Source organism: Nilaparvata lugens, chromosome 7, assembly GCF_014356525.2.
Source record: "Nilaparvata lugens isolate BPH chromosome 7, ASM1435652v1, whole genome shotgun sequence".
In the NCBI taxonomy this organism is placed as follows: Eukaryota; Metazoa; Arthropoda; class Insecta; order Hemiptera; family Delphacidae; genus Nilaparvata; species Nilaparvata lugens.
In genome coordinates, this window is record NC_052510.1 from 47,189,661 (window position 1) to 47,206,485 (window position 16,825).

The following is a 16,825-nucleotide window of genomic DNA, read 5'->3' on the forward strand; positions in this document are numbered from 1 at the left end:
TAAATTTTCAATGTAAATTTTCAAAATCCATTTAAATTTTCTAATGGCAATTTCACGAAAACCGTTCACTTTACAGAAAATCTACAGTAAATTTATCAAGATTCCAAGGATACCTCATCTATTAAGATTAGTGAAAGGATAATACAGGAATTAATTCTTTTCGTACAATCATACTTTTACTAGATAAACAAGATCATCTGAAAAACATTGTAAAATCATCTATATGGCCATTTATGGAGCCATATAAAGTTTCAAAGCTTCATCTTAAATACAATTGGAATTGAAAATTCAATATTTAAGTTTAAATGGTAAAAAGTGGTCATGCATGCAGTAAGAAAATAATTAATTCCTCTGTTATTCTTTGACCAATCTTAATAAATAAGGTATCCCAGAAATCGTGATGAAATTTCATAACTTTTTGTCTGTTGTAAATTTTCTGTAAAGTGAACAGATTCCGTGAAATTTGCCATCAAGAAATTTTAAATGGCCGCCATTTTGAAAATGTACATAGAAAGTTTTAATTTTAATTTTCAAAGTTGAGTCTTCATAGCATAAATTATTCATGCCAGATTCCAGATCAATAGAACATTTCGTTCTTAAAAATTCGTGAGTGAAAAAAAAACAAAATGGCAGCTATAAGGATAACCGCTGAGTTTTGGACCTTCAAATACGACATTTGTAGTCTCCTATCTCTCAGGAACAATACCCTAGAATGTTCGACACTGCTTCTGGAACATCCTGTTCAACTGCAAGGCTGAGCCAAAATAGTGTATTTCAGAAAATCCATGAAATCGAAACACCCTGCCATCATTTTGAGATGCTATACAAACTGTTTGGAACAATCTTGTCTTGAAAGATATCATTCTTTGTGATTCAATAAAAGCCATCTTGAACTCTGAACATTTGATTCATATTAGAATACTTGTGAGCTAGAAACTCCTTATCGAAATAGATGTGGAACATCATAATTTTTTTTCAAGTTTTGTAACACCCTCATCACTTTTGATAAGATGATGATTATAATTTATTATATTAACTTACTTATAATTGATTTATTATTTGAAGTTAATTTGAATCATGAGAGAGTTTTCTCTGTAAATAGTGAGCAGCGTGAAGAGACCCAAGTCAAGTTTGGACGACTCTCTGTGTGAGAGGAAAAAGAAACGGGAATATTCGTGTGACAGAGGATCCACGTTATTAAATTTGCGTCGTGAGGGGTGTCAAGAGTTGGGTTCAGAGCAGCAAGTGAGAAGGGAAAAGCGGCGAAGCATAACGATGAAAGGAAAAAGAGATAGTTGACGAGTGGAGAAGGGGGAAAGGATGCAAGGAGAAGAGAGAATCGACCTGGAAGGGTCCATATCACGACTTTAATGTCACTGCACTGGACTATGTGGCGGTAGAACCCACACTCCGAAAACATATTGAGGAATTCTATAATGAAGTAAGTTCAAAATGAGTATCTGCCTTCTCTGATCCTCTCAAGGTCTCGCCAATCTCTTTCAAACATTTCATCCGCTTTTGACTTTGACTTGCTTTTCTTTTCATAAAAATGCACAAAATTGAGCAAACTGCTCCTAATATCCTGCTAGTTTATCGTTTGGCTACTCGTGAATTTCATGAATGTTATTTCCTTATTCAGCTTCAAAAGATGCTTGGAAACAGAAGCTCTTATACTACACATGACTTGTGATAATGAACATCCAGTGGTGCATATTGAATGTGGGCCTACGCGTGTGAATAGATTTATAGATTGAATCTCATACATTTCATACAATTATTCATCCATGTTATTTGCACTTAATTGGAAGATTGTTAAAAGTATATGATCCTTTGCTTTACATGTATTTCATGCTGCAAAATTTCACCATGTTTCCATATTCATCTAACTTATTGGAATATTAATGAAAAAATATTAAATATATCAATTAGAATCATTGTCATTAGTTGGCGACAAAATATCAATTCAAGGAATCGATTATATTCATGTAGAGTACCTTCTTTTGACAACTCCACATACATTTTCCACTCTACAGAGGATTGGATGTTGTCTGTAGGAATCTGTTCCTTTACATGTTGGCAATTAGATTTATTGTCATTAGTTGGCGACAGAATATAAATTGAAGGAATCAATTCCGTGATTTAAGGATATTGAAACACCATTTCTACTATTTCCAGTCAAATTTGTTTATTGATCTCTATAACATTTTTCGAAGTCGATCTTCATGAGAGAGATTTCTTCTACTGCATACCGAATTATTCATTTTATGCAAAAAATAAAATTTATATAAATGATAATGTAACAGACTGGTAAATGAAAAGTTGGGATAGCTGTGATAAATCAAGAGAAGTTTTGTAAAGTCGTTGAAGTTTATAATCGTGAAATTCTTGTCCAATACGATGTATGAATATTATTATAAGAGCCATAGATGTATAATTACGAATTATAATCATTTCGTGGAACAAATATTATTCCAATTCCTGAGGAGCTCACTTAACATTAAATATAATGAATAAATGAGATGATTTCGTGGGACAAAAATCATTCCAATTCTTGATAAGTTTACTTAATAATCTTCAATCTCATCCCCTCTTCTTAACAGGGCTCTCAAAGATTAACTCCACGTAGTAAGAAAGTGAAAGTGTTTCATACTTCGGGAACGAGAATGATGAATAATGTTGAAATGAGTGGATCATAGAATAAGAAGAGATAGTCCGATTGAAACTAATCATAGTGCGATATTAACTATTATAAACTACATTCTAGGCCGATTAAAATAGGTATTCGATTAAGGACAGTTCCATCATAGAACAATATTTAAAAACGCATGAAGCTCACCATTTGAAGACGTTACTTCAAAAATTCACTTGCACATTTCTCCACTACAAACTATCTAAAATGATTGTGTATAATACAAATTATTCAAAACTTCCCCAAACTATACGTTAGCTTTCTTCATCCATCGAACTTTTCAATTAAACTGAGACAATAAGAACTACACAAAGTTTACTCATTGAGCCAGCAGGAAGCCTATTGTTCCATTGTTTACGGCTTCATCTTGAGAATGGTAGAGAGGTGTGAGGAAGAAAGGCAGTAGAAAGTGGTACGAGAAAAAGAGAGTGAGAGCTAATCAATTTGAAGTTCATCGTGTACAACAGTGCTCAATATTAAATCTGTAGAATAATGATCAGGTCATGATTGTATAATGTATAGTATACAATATTTTCCAGAGCGATAAATCCCGTTAAGTTTTTGAACAAAAATAGAATTCACATGGAATTGAAATTTTATTTTTATTGTCATTTCATAAAAAGTGGAATAGTAATCACATTATTAATGATGATTATAGCAAAGAAGATGAGAATTAGATTTTTTTTTGTGTAGTTGAGAAGTTGATATTGTGGTAATTATTCATATTGAATGAAAAAGACTAAGAAATTGTCAAAAAACCACAGATTTATTGATACTTAGAAAGACCGGTTTCGGTTATTACACCATTGTCAATCTCTGATAAACTGATAAGATCGGAGTAACCTAAACCTGTCTCTCTAAGTATCAATAGATCTGTGGTTTTTTGACAATTTCTCAGTCTTTTCCATTCAATAAGAATTAGAAATGTTAATTCCTCTATACATACGTATTTGAAATGTTAGAATTATGTTATAAATCCTATTGGAATGAATATAACTTGGCAAACACATTGTGCTGATAAACATTATGTGTTTGCAATGTTATGTTTAATCTGATTGAATTTGAAAGGACGGTAAAAAATCGTATGTGTGTTACTAGCTAATTTATTTTTTTTGTCGTCTTCATCTTGCCTGGTTTTCATTTGATGTAGTAATGCTCTCATCCTCAAAGATGACTGCATCTAAATAGAGAACTCAAACTTCAAGATAGATTCACTAGGAATGTAAAGTAGACTATGATTTATTTTTAGGCCAACTCATGATCATTGAATGCTGAGCAAACTTTCAGCTTTATAAGTCCCCGATCGCTAGCAGATTGTCTGCCGGCTTGCAGACAGCGTAGGCAGTACCTATCGAGAGACCCGCGAGCAATATGTCACACTAGGGCGCACTATGTCATATTTTGGCGCCAACAACCGCTCGCGTGCGTGCATAAATCTCAATTCAAATGTCATCTTCGAAAACAGCAGAAAGCTTTCGACGCAACAGGCTACTTCACGCACTCAGCACTCCATCATACCTCGTTTCAATAGCATCTATCTAATAGGCATCAGGAGTGAGCCTCATTTAATAAGCATCAAGAGTGAAATCAGTTATTGTCGAGTAGAGTGGATAGGATACATTGATGGAACTTGATTAGTCATTAATATATGGTTTATTTAGGCCTACTTGCAATTGGGTACCTACTTGCAATTGTACTATGTGAACCCTCTCATACATGGAAAGAACAGTTTGGTTGTATAGAAGAATTAAATCGTCACGAAGATGTGGATCAGCTTTCAGCTTTTTCATGAATGCTCCAATGATATTTTAATGATTTCTACTTATTCTTAGTTTGGCTTCAATCTTGAAATGTCCTATATATTTCTCTAATTAATAGATTTCAACTATTGAATATGGGAAGTTATATGTATCTTCCCTAACAGTTTTCAAACATAATCTGATCAAAATTTATATGTGAGATGATAATTCTATGATATTATTGTTCCATCTGATTGAAATAGAGCCAGATTTCCACCACCGTAAAATTCTACACGAAGATACATTGTTTGAAAATTCAAAATCAGCAGTCAAAGGTTTCTATTCTGAAAGTCTCCATTGTTGACCATCATGGCCAACAAAGCCAGTAAGAAATATAAGGCAATTGAATAGAAGATTGTTAAAACAGAAGAATGAAATGGAATTGAAAAAATATGCTGGTTTTACTATTAGTTGATTACTCTGGGATTTAAATGGGTGGAGCTATCTGACTGAAGTGATGATGTTATTATTCTTCTATCCAACCAAACAGAGAAAACCAACTTTGAAATATAACTCCAGCAGAATGAAATCGTAGAATTAGAATTAGAAAAAAAGAAACTACAACAAATTACTATAGAAAAATTCTCAACAATTATAGTTCAGATTGATGAACAATATCATACAATCAAATAAAATGCATAACAATGTGAATGGTTAACATGGATGGTTTCAATCTTACCTGGCGCGACAATGTCTATGCTGCCTCTGGGACTCCTGGTTGTGTCGATAAGGGCGCCTGCCGCCGATGTGATGCTTCCTCGTGGACTGCGAATCGAGGCGCTGTCCTGCAGTGGCAAACTGTTGCGGGGACTCTTGTTGAAGGACACCTCCGAGGTGATACTCCCTCGTGGACTAGATCGGTTGATGTTGTTCCCAGGCTCCGGCACCAGACTTCCTCGCGGACTTCGGTTGGGGGTCGGCTCAGGAACCAGGCTTCCCCGCGGACTCCTCGTTGCACCCGCTTCAGGCACCAAACTGCCCCTCGGACTTTTGTTGATGGGTTGGTCGGGGATGAGGCTGTTCCTCTGCGATCTGCTCGGACTGATATCAGGGACCAAACTATTCCTTGCACTCCGAGATGAAGAATTATAATCAGGTACTAGACTGTTTCTCGGGCTACGACTATAGGAATCCGGTGGTTCCGGAAGTAGATTACTTCTCGACGTGCGACTGAAACTCTCTACATCCGGTAGCAGACTTCCCCTCGGACTCCGGCTATACTCGGTGGGTACCAGACTGTTCCTGGCACTGCGATTCCCCCCTCCACCACCACTCGAGGATATGTCAGGCACCAGTGAATTACGTGGGCTTCGACTGTACGTGTCGGGCACTAAGCTGTTTCTGGGACTTCTGTTGTAGCCGGCTGCGTCAGGTGTCAGGCTGTTCCGGGGACTCCGGTTGGACTCCTGTGGTACGAGGCTGCCCCTGGAAATTAACATCCGAAATGAAATGCAAAGCCTTCTGAATTTGAGGAGATACTGAGATTTGAATTCAGTGTTTAATAGTATTTTTATATTATATTGAATGCGATTGTTGTTTGAATCTTGTATTATGTGAATTGAATTTTACTAATTTGGAGATGATTGAAGTATGGTAATGAACTAATCTTAGCTCAATCAATATGGTACCGTTATAAGAGAGACATATATTTTGAGGAAGGGAAGAGTAGTTTTGAGAGCTAGTGATTTTACAAGAATATTCCTGCAGAATAGAGCCTTCTTCAATCTGAAATATTTAACAATATGATTGACATTATTCACCAACCAATGAAATCAACTATGGGAGTTATAATATTTCAAATCAACCATGAATTAATTTTTGCTTAAATCTTTGTGCGTTTTATCGATCATCTTCTAGGTGTCAACCCTATCAGCAAATATGAGAGATTCCTACCCTGCTGCCTCTAAAAAGGCGGTCCGGAAACACTTGATATGATCTCGCCCTTGTACTGCTGTGCTAAGTATATCAGGAATGAAAGAATTTCTGAAGGAAATCTCAAAGATCGTCTGACATTTCTTTTTCCATTCGTTTTATATAACATGTTTTGAAGTGGAAATATTCTTACGGCAATTCTGTCAACGTGCACCTCCCAGAAACGAGAATGCTAGTATCCCAGACAGTGAATTTTTTTGGTGACTTTGGTGCCGAAGAAAAATATCTTTGAATTTAATTATTATACCTTACAATATTAACGAAATTTAGTTTTTTGATGAATTATTTCTATGACTTATTAATCATTGATAAACCGTACCTGGGACTCCTGTTGTAGACAGCAAGCTCGGGCATGAGGCAGTTGTCGTCCTGCTCGGGATCAGAGTCGACGTGGGTGGGGGCGGTGACGAGGCGGCCATCATCGTCTGCGGGGGCGGCAGTGACAGTGATGCCGGCCAGGTCGCCGGTCGACCCAATGGCGATGCTAGCGCGGCGGCCGCGTGCTGCACCCGGCGGCGGCGAGGCGGCGGCGGGGTCGAGGAGGCCGAGGCCGCCGCCCCCACCCACCATCATGCTCGGCCTCCGCGCCCCCGTCCCCGGGCTGCCCCGGTGCGGTGACGTCGCCGCGCTACGCGAGCCCCGTCTCTTGCGCGACGACGACGTCCGGTGTATCATCTGAGCAACATATTCATTCGAATCCAAAATTTAAATCCAAATTTAGATTCAATTCAAATCCAAATTTGAATTCCAATTGAAATAATATTTTGTTGTTTATTCATTTTTTTGTTTTTCATGGTGGAAAAAATCATTATTGAATGGAGATTGAAATTCTCATTCACAATAACAAGCAATGGATAACAAAATCACACAGCTCAGCAATATATGGGAAATAGTGGTATTTGAGATTTTATTCAAGTTTCATAATTGTTTTATAATCAGCACAATCGCATGCACAGAATCAGTTTTGAAAGGTACATAATCTGCTCTCCACATTCCATTCCCACTTATTGGAAATTCCTGATTCAATTAACGTAATATTTCTCGAAATGCAATAATGTTATACAATGTATGGACTGTATAAAACAAAAAGTTTCATCCAGGTAAGGAGGTTGAAGTGACTGTGAAGTTCACTCTTGATAGAACTTCAACCAATTTAATCTACAAACTCAAGTGTTCATGAGTAAGTGACGAGTATGATGATTCAGGTATCACGGCTATCGGCTATGCAGAACATCATTTAGCAACGAGGGTCTTTCTACCAATGAAAGCTACAAGCATAAATAATAATGTATATTATCATTTGAGAATAATCAACATACAACATAACCAAGGCCCAAGATGTGGTTGAAGGTAAGGAATAATAATTATAATCCAGCACATAATTTGAATCCTGTGGACAACTCGAGGGACTTCAACCGTTAATACATGCATACTCAAAACCACCATTTTATTCTGATATATCACCTCTGTATTCTAGAATTTTTTCCACTAGCAAGAACTTTCAAAGTATTCCACAATCTAGAGGTTCTCAAAATGGTAGTACTTACATCGTGCTGGTGTGACATATGATATTTTGATTGTATGTTGTGATAATTTTCCAATTATTATTAATGACAAAACCTATGACTTCATGTGCAATGAGGATAATATGTTGAATATTTATAGTTTTTAAAGAAGAATATCGAAATTATAGCGCAAGCGATGATTATAAATCAATGACGTTTTCGAAGATAATGTGAATAATTCATACTTAGATAATTACCTTAAAGTTTTTCTGTTGAGACTGTATGTATGAGATTTATGGTTTCAACGGCTTTGAACCGCTGTTCGTCTGAGTCCATTTTAATTCCATTGCTCAGCCTCCATCTAGAACAAAAAGGTACAAATTAAAGATAATTATTTGAATCCCTAATGAATTTCAGCCTGCATGACGGGAAGGCTGTCAAAATATCTGATTAGTATTTATTGAGATCTTCCACGAAAGTATTTATGTTGATTATGTTGATGAAGATTATTCATAACATACTCCCGGTGATTATTGGCTGAGTAAGCCTCAATATTCAACTAAAATACCAGCTTATATCGAACCTTGATTCTTTTCATAGATTAGATTCCAGAATATTATCTGGAATATTAAGAATATTAAGCCTCCCGGTGAGTATTTATTGAGGATAATATTCTGGAATCTAATCTATGAAAAGAATCAAGGTTCGATATAAGCTGGTATTTTGGTTGAATATTGAGGCTTTATTAAATTAATTGAGTTCAGATAATATTGAGCTTCAAATCCATTTCATCGTCCAAATATACAACTTTGCAAATATTTCACTAGTGATTGCTGCTATATTCCACGTAGCATAATATACTCACGCAAATTAAAGTTCAGAGGAACAAAATATTCTCGGAAATCACGCAGCGTTGATATAACAAAAGCGAGCAAAAATTGAATCATTCCAGTAATTCTGTCCGCTGATTCCATCATTTGTGTTGACAAATGGTAGTCGAGGCTCATTACGAATATGACGACGTCAAATAACAATAGAACTCGTATTAATCAATCAAATTATAGGCCCTAATGCGATTGGAACAACAGTTTCAGTTCATGAACACCTAAATTATTCATCTCCAAAATGGAAATCATGATAAAAATGAAGATTTGTGAATGATTTAGGTCTATCATTGAAGTATGCTTAAACGTGAATCCAGACAAAATAAAAATATAACAAATTGTGTTACTCATTTAATCACCAGTTTCTAGTTTCAAATACTGTGATTGTACATCATTTCCAACTTGATTTTTCTCATAAATACATTCATAGATTTAAGCTTTAATTCATAGCTCCAAATTTAAGTGATTTTATTCTTTATTTTGTGAATTTAAAGTTTGTTTACATGTTTTTATGAAAGTTTTATCATCAATTTATCTAAATTCGAAATTGTTTGTTTTATTCTAATTTATATTTTCAGATTGTGATTTGGCGTAGAAATTTAAATATGTAGAATTTGGACAATTTGAAACTAAATTAGGAAATTGAAGAAGTTTTGGGCAATAGCCTGTTTTTCCTTTTCCGATCCTTGTATTGTTTTTGCTGACCAATCAAATAAATAAATAAATAGATTTACTCATCGATGAAAAGTGCAATAATTTGTAGTTCAGCAACAAGAGCATGCATGTCCAAGAAAGTTCTCAGTAGTTGCTTTTAAAAATGTCTTACAATAATTTTTCCATCATTTTTCGTCTCCAAAATGGAAATTATGATAAAAATGAAGATTTGTGAATGATTTAGGTCTATCATTGAAGTATGCTTAAACGTGAATCCAGACAAAATAAAAATATAACAAATTGTGTTACTCATTTAATCACCAGTTTCTAGTTTCAAATACTGTGATTGTACATCATTTCCAACTTGATTTTTCTCATAAATACATTCATAGATTTAAGCTTTAATTCATAGCTCCAAATTTAAGTGATTTTATTCTTTATTTCGTGAATTTAAAGTTTGTTCACATGCTTTTATGAAAGTTTTATCATCAATTTATCCAAATTCGAAATTGTTTGTTTTATTCTAATTTATATTTTCAGATTGTGATTTGGCGTAAAAATGTAAATATGTAGAATTTGGACAATTTGAAACTAAATTAGGAAATTGAAGAAGTTTTGGGCAATAGCCTGTTTTTCCTTCTCCGATCCTTGTATTGTTTTTGCTAATCTAATTAATAAATAAATAGATTTACTTATCGATGAAAAGTGCAATAATTTGTAGTTCAGCAACAAGAGCATGCATGTCCAAGAAAGTTCTCAGTAGTTGCTTTTAAAAACGCCTTACAATTTTCCCATCATTTTTCGTGTCCTAGGCGCGTCTTCTCGAAAAAAGGAAATACATTTTGCTCATCATTCATATCTAACGAGATTTGGATAGTATAGAAATATTTTATTTGTTGATAGTTGGAAAAATCACAACACGATAAGTATATGTGAACTCGTTAATAACGAAATGCTTATTATAGAGACATGACCTGTTGATCGTCTGCCAAGTTGGGATATTTTTCATAATGCTTAGAATCTTCAAATAGTAAAATTTTATTCAAAAACATACAGAATCATTCAAGGCTCTTCAAGTCTTATTATCATTCGGCTTATCCAGACCAGAAAAAGTCACATTTAATCAATATAGACTATATTTACAGGACAAAGGTCAGCGAACAATAGAATATTACACTTCTGTACTAATATTCTGTATGCCCACGTACTCCTAACTCAACGCCTTCCAATCACTATCATTCGAAAATCCTACCACCTGATCCTCTGATAGCTTTCTATCCCCTAAATGCGCCGTTCTCATCCCTGCCAGCACAGGGAATCTTCCGATAAAATACACGATTTCTTTCCTCTCCCTCCCATTTCATAATATTGCAAGGATTTGCAGGTTGATGAAGAATAAATTCATCCAATTTTTTATCGAGATATATAAGTTACTTAAGGCAGTTCGGTACACTTTTTTTTTGTTTAAATTGGATAATCTGTTTCAATATAATTTTGAAGATCATTATAAGAGTGAGAAAAAGTGGCAACTGAAATTTTTAAGTGGTCTAATAAGCGAGTTATGGGTTGTTGAAGTGCTAACTCCGTTTTCTTTCCAGATCATCAACGGTTTCGAATTTCTCATTGGATGTTTTTTCAATACATTCGTTATATCATTGGCTTTGTTCTACTATGCGTTTTTTCGCGATTAATGCCAAAATAAACAAGTGATCGATTTCACAAAAAATGTTACTTTATTATTTATGAACGATATGAGGAATAAAATGTTTTAGTTTGGTAAGATATATTTTTTAATTTTTAAGAGAAGTTCTGTTAAAATAGTCGAAACCGTTCATGGTCTGAAAAGAAAACGGAGTTAACACTTCAACAACCCATAACTCGCTTATTAGACCACTTAAAAATTTCAGTTTCCACTTTTTCTCACTCTTATAATGATCTTAACAATATTATCATATTGAAAAAAATTATTCAATTTAAAAACCGAATAGCCTTAATTCACAGATGAACGTAATATAATACACAATATACAGACATGTCATTCAGAAACTATACAGGTATGCATTAATGTCCTTGGACATATTATCACGTGTCGTGATGTTCAGCCGTGAACGCATTTTGAACACATCCATTATTGTACTGTAACTAGTCCTGCTATGCTGGTTGCCTAATGAGCCCCTGCAAACTCCTAACCATTCACAGTACAAGTTTGCCAGCTACTACGGTCTACATCACTCATGCCCAACTTCGAGGTATTCACACTGTTCGCTCCATTTCAGTTTTCAAATTATTCCAGGAAAGTTTGCAGCTGGCTTATTGCATTCTGCAACGAAACAAGTGAAGTTGCTGAAGTTGAAGTCATCTTAGTGTCACTCGGAGTTTCTTATCGCTCTTACTGTTTTGTTAACGGGTTAATAATGGAGGTGAACGATGTCAACGAGTCTGTTCCGTTGTAAATAATAAGAGAATGTACTTAGTGTAGAAAAGAATAGATAATTCACAATACATTAGGAAAACTTTTTGTGTTCAATCTCGTATAGAATACGCTTCGAAAAACTGAACTCGATTAATGTACTGTTAGTATAGACAAAGAATTAAAAAAAAAGGATATAGGGGGGAAAGTTTGGAAGACAATTTTCGACCCCGCAGTTCTGTGAAGATAGTGAGGAGGTAAACATATCTATAAAGTCTCCACACATACACTCTGTGCTAAGGAGGTGAGGCTGGTTCAAAGGTACTATTTTTTGGTTTCTCATATATATTATATCAAAAACTATATCTAATGTCTTACGGACATTAACAGAATTGGAGCTTACAAAATTTCCTACCTAGTCTACTCATCTGATAATATTTCCCATATCTTCCACAGTTTTCCCACATTTTTTTTGAAAAAAAACACATTTACTGCCACATTTTTGACCTACTATTAAAACTTTTAACGATGAATAAAAAAAAAAACCAGCTGGTACAGCATTAAATTCTTCTCAACCTGATGCATGATTTCAATATTTCACGCATTTTCCCACGAATTTTGCAGCAGCTCTAGTGTTGAGTGTGGAAACTTCAGTTTTGCAACAAAAGATAAATTGACGAATGAATTTGAAGGAATGCTTTGAACACATTTTTGACATTGTTTCCAGTAGTTAGGTTGTGTTCTTATTAATTCCTTATAATTACCCCTCATGCTGAAGAAATTATGGGAGTTTGGATGTGAAATTTTCAATTTTTCCGTACACGCTCATATTTCGGGAACAATGCATTTCACCGACATAACTTACCATACATGAATAAAGCTTGGAAAATTCCCTACAAATTTTGTCCAATAGGAGTTTGTGATATTTTCAACAATACGAGATATTTTGGAAGTGTGGAATATTTGAAATAACAATTGTTTTTCATACAATCTTTTGCTGAGGGAGAAGAGGTAGAGGGGGACTAAAGAGAGTGGAAAGGAAGAGAGAGGAGTAGGAGAAGGAAGAGAAGGAGGAGGAAGAGGTGGAGGAGGAAGAGGAGAAGGAAGAGGATGAGGATGAGGAAGATGAGAAGGAGTGAGTGGAGGAGGAAGGAAGAGGATGAGCAGGGGAAGGAGGAGGAAGAGGATGAGGAGGAAGAGGAGGAGTAGGAAGAGGAGGAGGAGTAGGAGGTGGACGAGGAGAAGGAGCATAGTGCGGAAGGAATGAGAGGATCGACAGGGATTGTCTAGGAAGAAGGTGCACATTACAGAAGAAAGCGATGCCATAATCCTCTTAGTAGGATGGTAGGATCTCACCACGTCGCCGCAAATCCTAAAACGTTATGCACGATCGATGTACTCCAATGAATGCATCCCAATTCACCAACAGCCACATTCAAGCAACAATCATTGTTTGGACGTTTGGTGAAATTTTCACATAACGTCCAAACAATAGTTTCGAGCGCTGTTCGTATTTAGCAGGATTATTTCAACAGCTGTTATAAGTGATTGTTATTTTGTCCTACCGTCTGAAGTTCCCCGTTGGATTTCACGAGTTTCAGTACAGATTTTCCGCTGAGCCATTCGATTAATCTGATTTTCTAGAACTCCAGATTCGAAAGTTTTATGCAGCTTGAATAAATTGTTTAGGAATCAAAACAATTCAATCCAGTCATTTGGATAGAATGCCACCTGGAAGAATTCCCGTTGTAGTCCAAAACTTTAGACCTACAGGAAAAAGAGATGTAGGGAGACCAAGAAAGAGATGGGTACCGAAACAGATTCATTAATAAACCTAATCCCTGAAGTGAAGATGAGATGAATCAAAACAAAACAGGCCTAAGCAGGCCCTATTGTACTAACCAATTGGAAAAAGAGGTAGAGGACGTCCAGGAAATATGGTCCGATTAGACAAGAGACGAAGTTGGTCCGATTAGAGACAAAGAGGTTCAGAACAGGAAATGATGCCTCAATCGTGAAAGGAAGAAGAAGAAGAATATGAAAATAAATTGTTTTTGAATTTCTAGTTTTATCTTAAAAGTGCATCTCGATGTAGCATCTCATAACGTGTCTATAACATTGTATGTTGGGATATGAACCACATAATATACAGAGTAGGTGAAAAGTCCGAGAACGGCTTAATATCTCATACACAAGGGTAATTTGACGGTGGGTGTGATTGAGGATCCTACTCAAATTGAAAAAACCACTTTACAATGACTTAAAAATCTGGTCTGCCATCTTGGATCCGCCATATTGAATGCAACTTCATTTTTTTTTTTAAATAGGAAGGTGGTCATGCGATACATGATTTCGATAGGAAATTTCAATGAAAAATAAATGGCCGAAACCGCATATCGATATCTCAAACCGTTTCGAAGATATTCGCATTATTAATCAATACTATTCAAAGCAGAGATGAGAGAAAAAAGTCTGAGAACGGCTTAGTATCTCATAAGGAGAAGTGATTCCAAGGTGGGTGTGATTGGGGATGTTACTCGAATTGAAAATACTATTTTACTATGACTTTAAAAAACTGGTTCGCCATCTTGGATCCGCCATTTTGAATGCAACTTTATTTTTTTAAATAGGAAGGTGGTCATGAGATGCATGATTTCGATACGGAATTTCAAGAAAAATTGAATGGCGAAAACCGATATCTCAAACCGTTCTGAAGATATTCACATTATTAATCAATACCACTCATGTATTTCATTATTCTGATTTGCATGGTACTGATTGATAATGTGAATATCTTCTGAACGGTTTGTGATATCGATGAGGGGTTTTCGCCATTGCCATGTATCGCATGACCACCTTCCTATTTAAAAAAATGAAGTTGCAATCAATATGGCGGATCCAAGATGGCGGACCAGATATTTAAAGTCATTGTAAAGTAGTTTTTTCAATTTGAGTAGGATCCCCAATCACACCCACCGTCAAATTACCTTTGTGTATAAGATATTGACCCGTTCTCGGACTTTTCACTCACCCTGCATATTATATTCATCTTAAATTGCACACAGACTTCTGCGCCACGAACACGCGCATTCCAACTCTTATCAGCTGTTGATATTTTTATTATATCTGTATTCGTACTGGAACAGCGATATACAGTCTCCATTCATGTTGAATTATATTGTGATAAGTAGTGATATACGAGTGACTAGAAATAATTATTCTATTGAGAAGACACTCCCGAGAAAAATTCTATTTTGGGAGTTGCCATCAAAGTCCATTTGTATAATTTATTCGATGCAATCAATTGAAAATAAATTAACTTAAACCATGAAATGTAAATATTCTAACAAAAGAGCTTGCAGTCGGAATTTTTACAGAAGTTATTAATATTTTAATAAAAAATGAAAGTGAATGATGGAGACAGTACTACCTTATATCTAATAGAATATTGTAGTGTAAAACTAGAAGTTTTTTTTTCAAGAGAATATGAAGAATGAGGTTATGACAATGAACATTAATCTATGTTGAAAATGAAAAGAGAGAGATGAATGATGAAAAGCGGCTTTGCCAGTTATTGTCAAAAACAAAAGCAAGCGTAAGAAAGAAAGAAAAGAAAATAGTTCGTTCCGTACCTTTCAAGCTTTTATTATTTAATTATAATTCTGTTTGTGTATTGTGGCTTATGGGTGCAATCTTAGCTTGTGAATTTAACTATTTTTTTTAAATAGGTCTTCGATCTCATCCATTGTTAACAAACATTTTTTAATTTCTTTTTTGAGTTTTAGATAGCATGTTTGCTTTCTTGCTACGATTGGTATGTTGTTGAATATTTTAGGGGCTACATAGGAATAGAATCTACGAAAGCATTCTTTGTTTGGTTTTGGGGGAAGTAGACTTCCCGCTGAACGGAGTCCACAAGTTTCCCGCCGTGGATTGACAAGGTGTCCACTGCTATTGTAAAAAGTTAGTAATACTTTATAGAAGTACAGGTATCTCAAAGGCAAAAGGCCCCATTCCCTGAACAGCGGCAGTGAACATGTTAAGCGAGGTTTGTTTGCTATAGTGCGAATTATGTATTTTTGCCCAGTTAAGATTCATTTTAAAACAGAAAAGTATGCACCTCCCCAAATCGTAATTCCGCATTGCAGCCTGCTCTCGACAAGTGCAACTATATAGCGAGTATAGCGTTCACAGCAAGTGCTTAGGGCAGAGTTTGCGGATGACTATGATATAAATATTGGAGATCACAAAGAAAGAGACAAATGACAACATTTTTTCACCTGATTTTAAGCTATTATAGAAATGTATTCTCCATATCATACCATCCATAGCCGCCCTTAATGAAATTTGCAGGACGATTACTTTACCTCATTTTGTGATGTTGATTTTCTGCGACAGCAAAATTACAATGTAGAATAAATATGCACATAACATGCAAACAATAGTTTCGAGCGCTGTTCGTATTTAGCAGGATTATTTCAACAGCTGTTATAAGTGATTGTTATTTTGTCCTACCGTCTGAAGTTCCCCGTTGGATTTCACGAGTTTCAGTACAGATTTTCCGCTGAGCCATTCGATTAATCTGATTTTCTAGGACTCCAGATTCGAAAGTTTTATGCAGCTTGAATAAATTGTTTAGAAATCAAAACAAATCAAAACAATTCAATCCAGTCATTTGGATAGAATGCCACCTGGAAGAATTCCCGTTGTAGTCCAAAACTATAGACCTACAGGAAAAAGAGATGTAGGGAGACCAAGAAAGAGATGGGTACCGAAACAGATTCATTAATAAACCTAATCCCTGAAGTGAAGATGAGATGAATCAAAACAAAACAGGCCTAAGCAGGCCCTATCGTACTAACCAATTGGAAAAAGAGATAGAGGAGGTCCAGGAAAAGATGGTCCGATTAGACAAGAGACGAAGTTGGTCCGATTAGAGACAAAGAGGTTCA

The 16,825-nt window shown here is 35.5% G+C and overlaps 1 protein-coding gene across 3 annotated transcripts in view; it reads right to left on the reverse strand.

The window, feature by feature from the left end:
- LOC111060573 (nascent polypeptide-associated complex subunit alpha, muscle-specific form-like) overlaps positions 1–16,825 on the reverse strand; it is a 241,056-nt gene that overhangs the window by 14,083 nt on the left and 210,148 nt on the right. For all 3 annotated transcript variants that reach the window (XM_039432924.1, XM_039432925.1, XM_039432923.1), the window contains 3 exons: positions 8,183–8,286; positions 6,740–7,095; positions 5,168–5,913 (listed from right to left, as the gene is read on the reverse strand). In XM_039432924.1, coding sequence (XP_039288858.1) covers positions 5,168–5,913; positions 6,740–7,095 — 1,102 coding nt within the window. In that variant the 5' untranslated portion in view covers positions 8,183–8,286. The remainder of the gene's footprint in view (positions 1–5,167; positions 5,914–6,739; positions 7,096–8,182; positions 8,287–16,825) is intronic.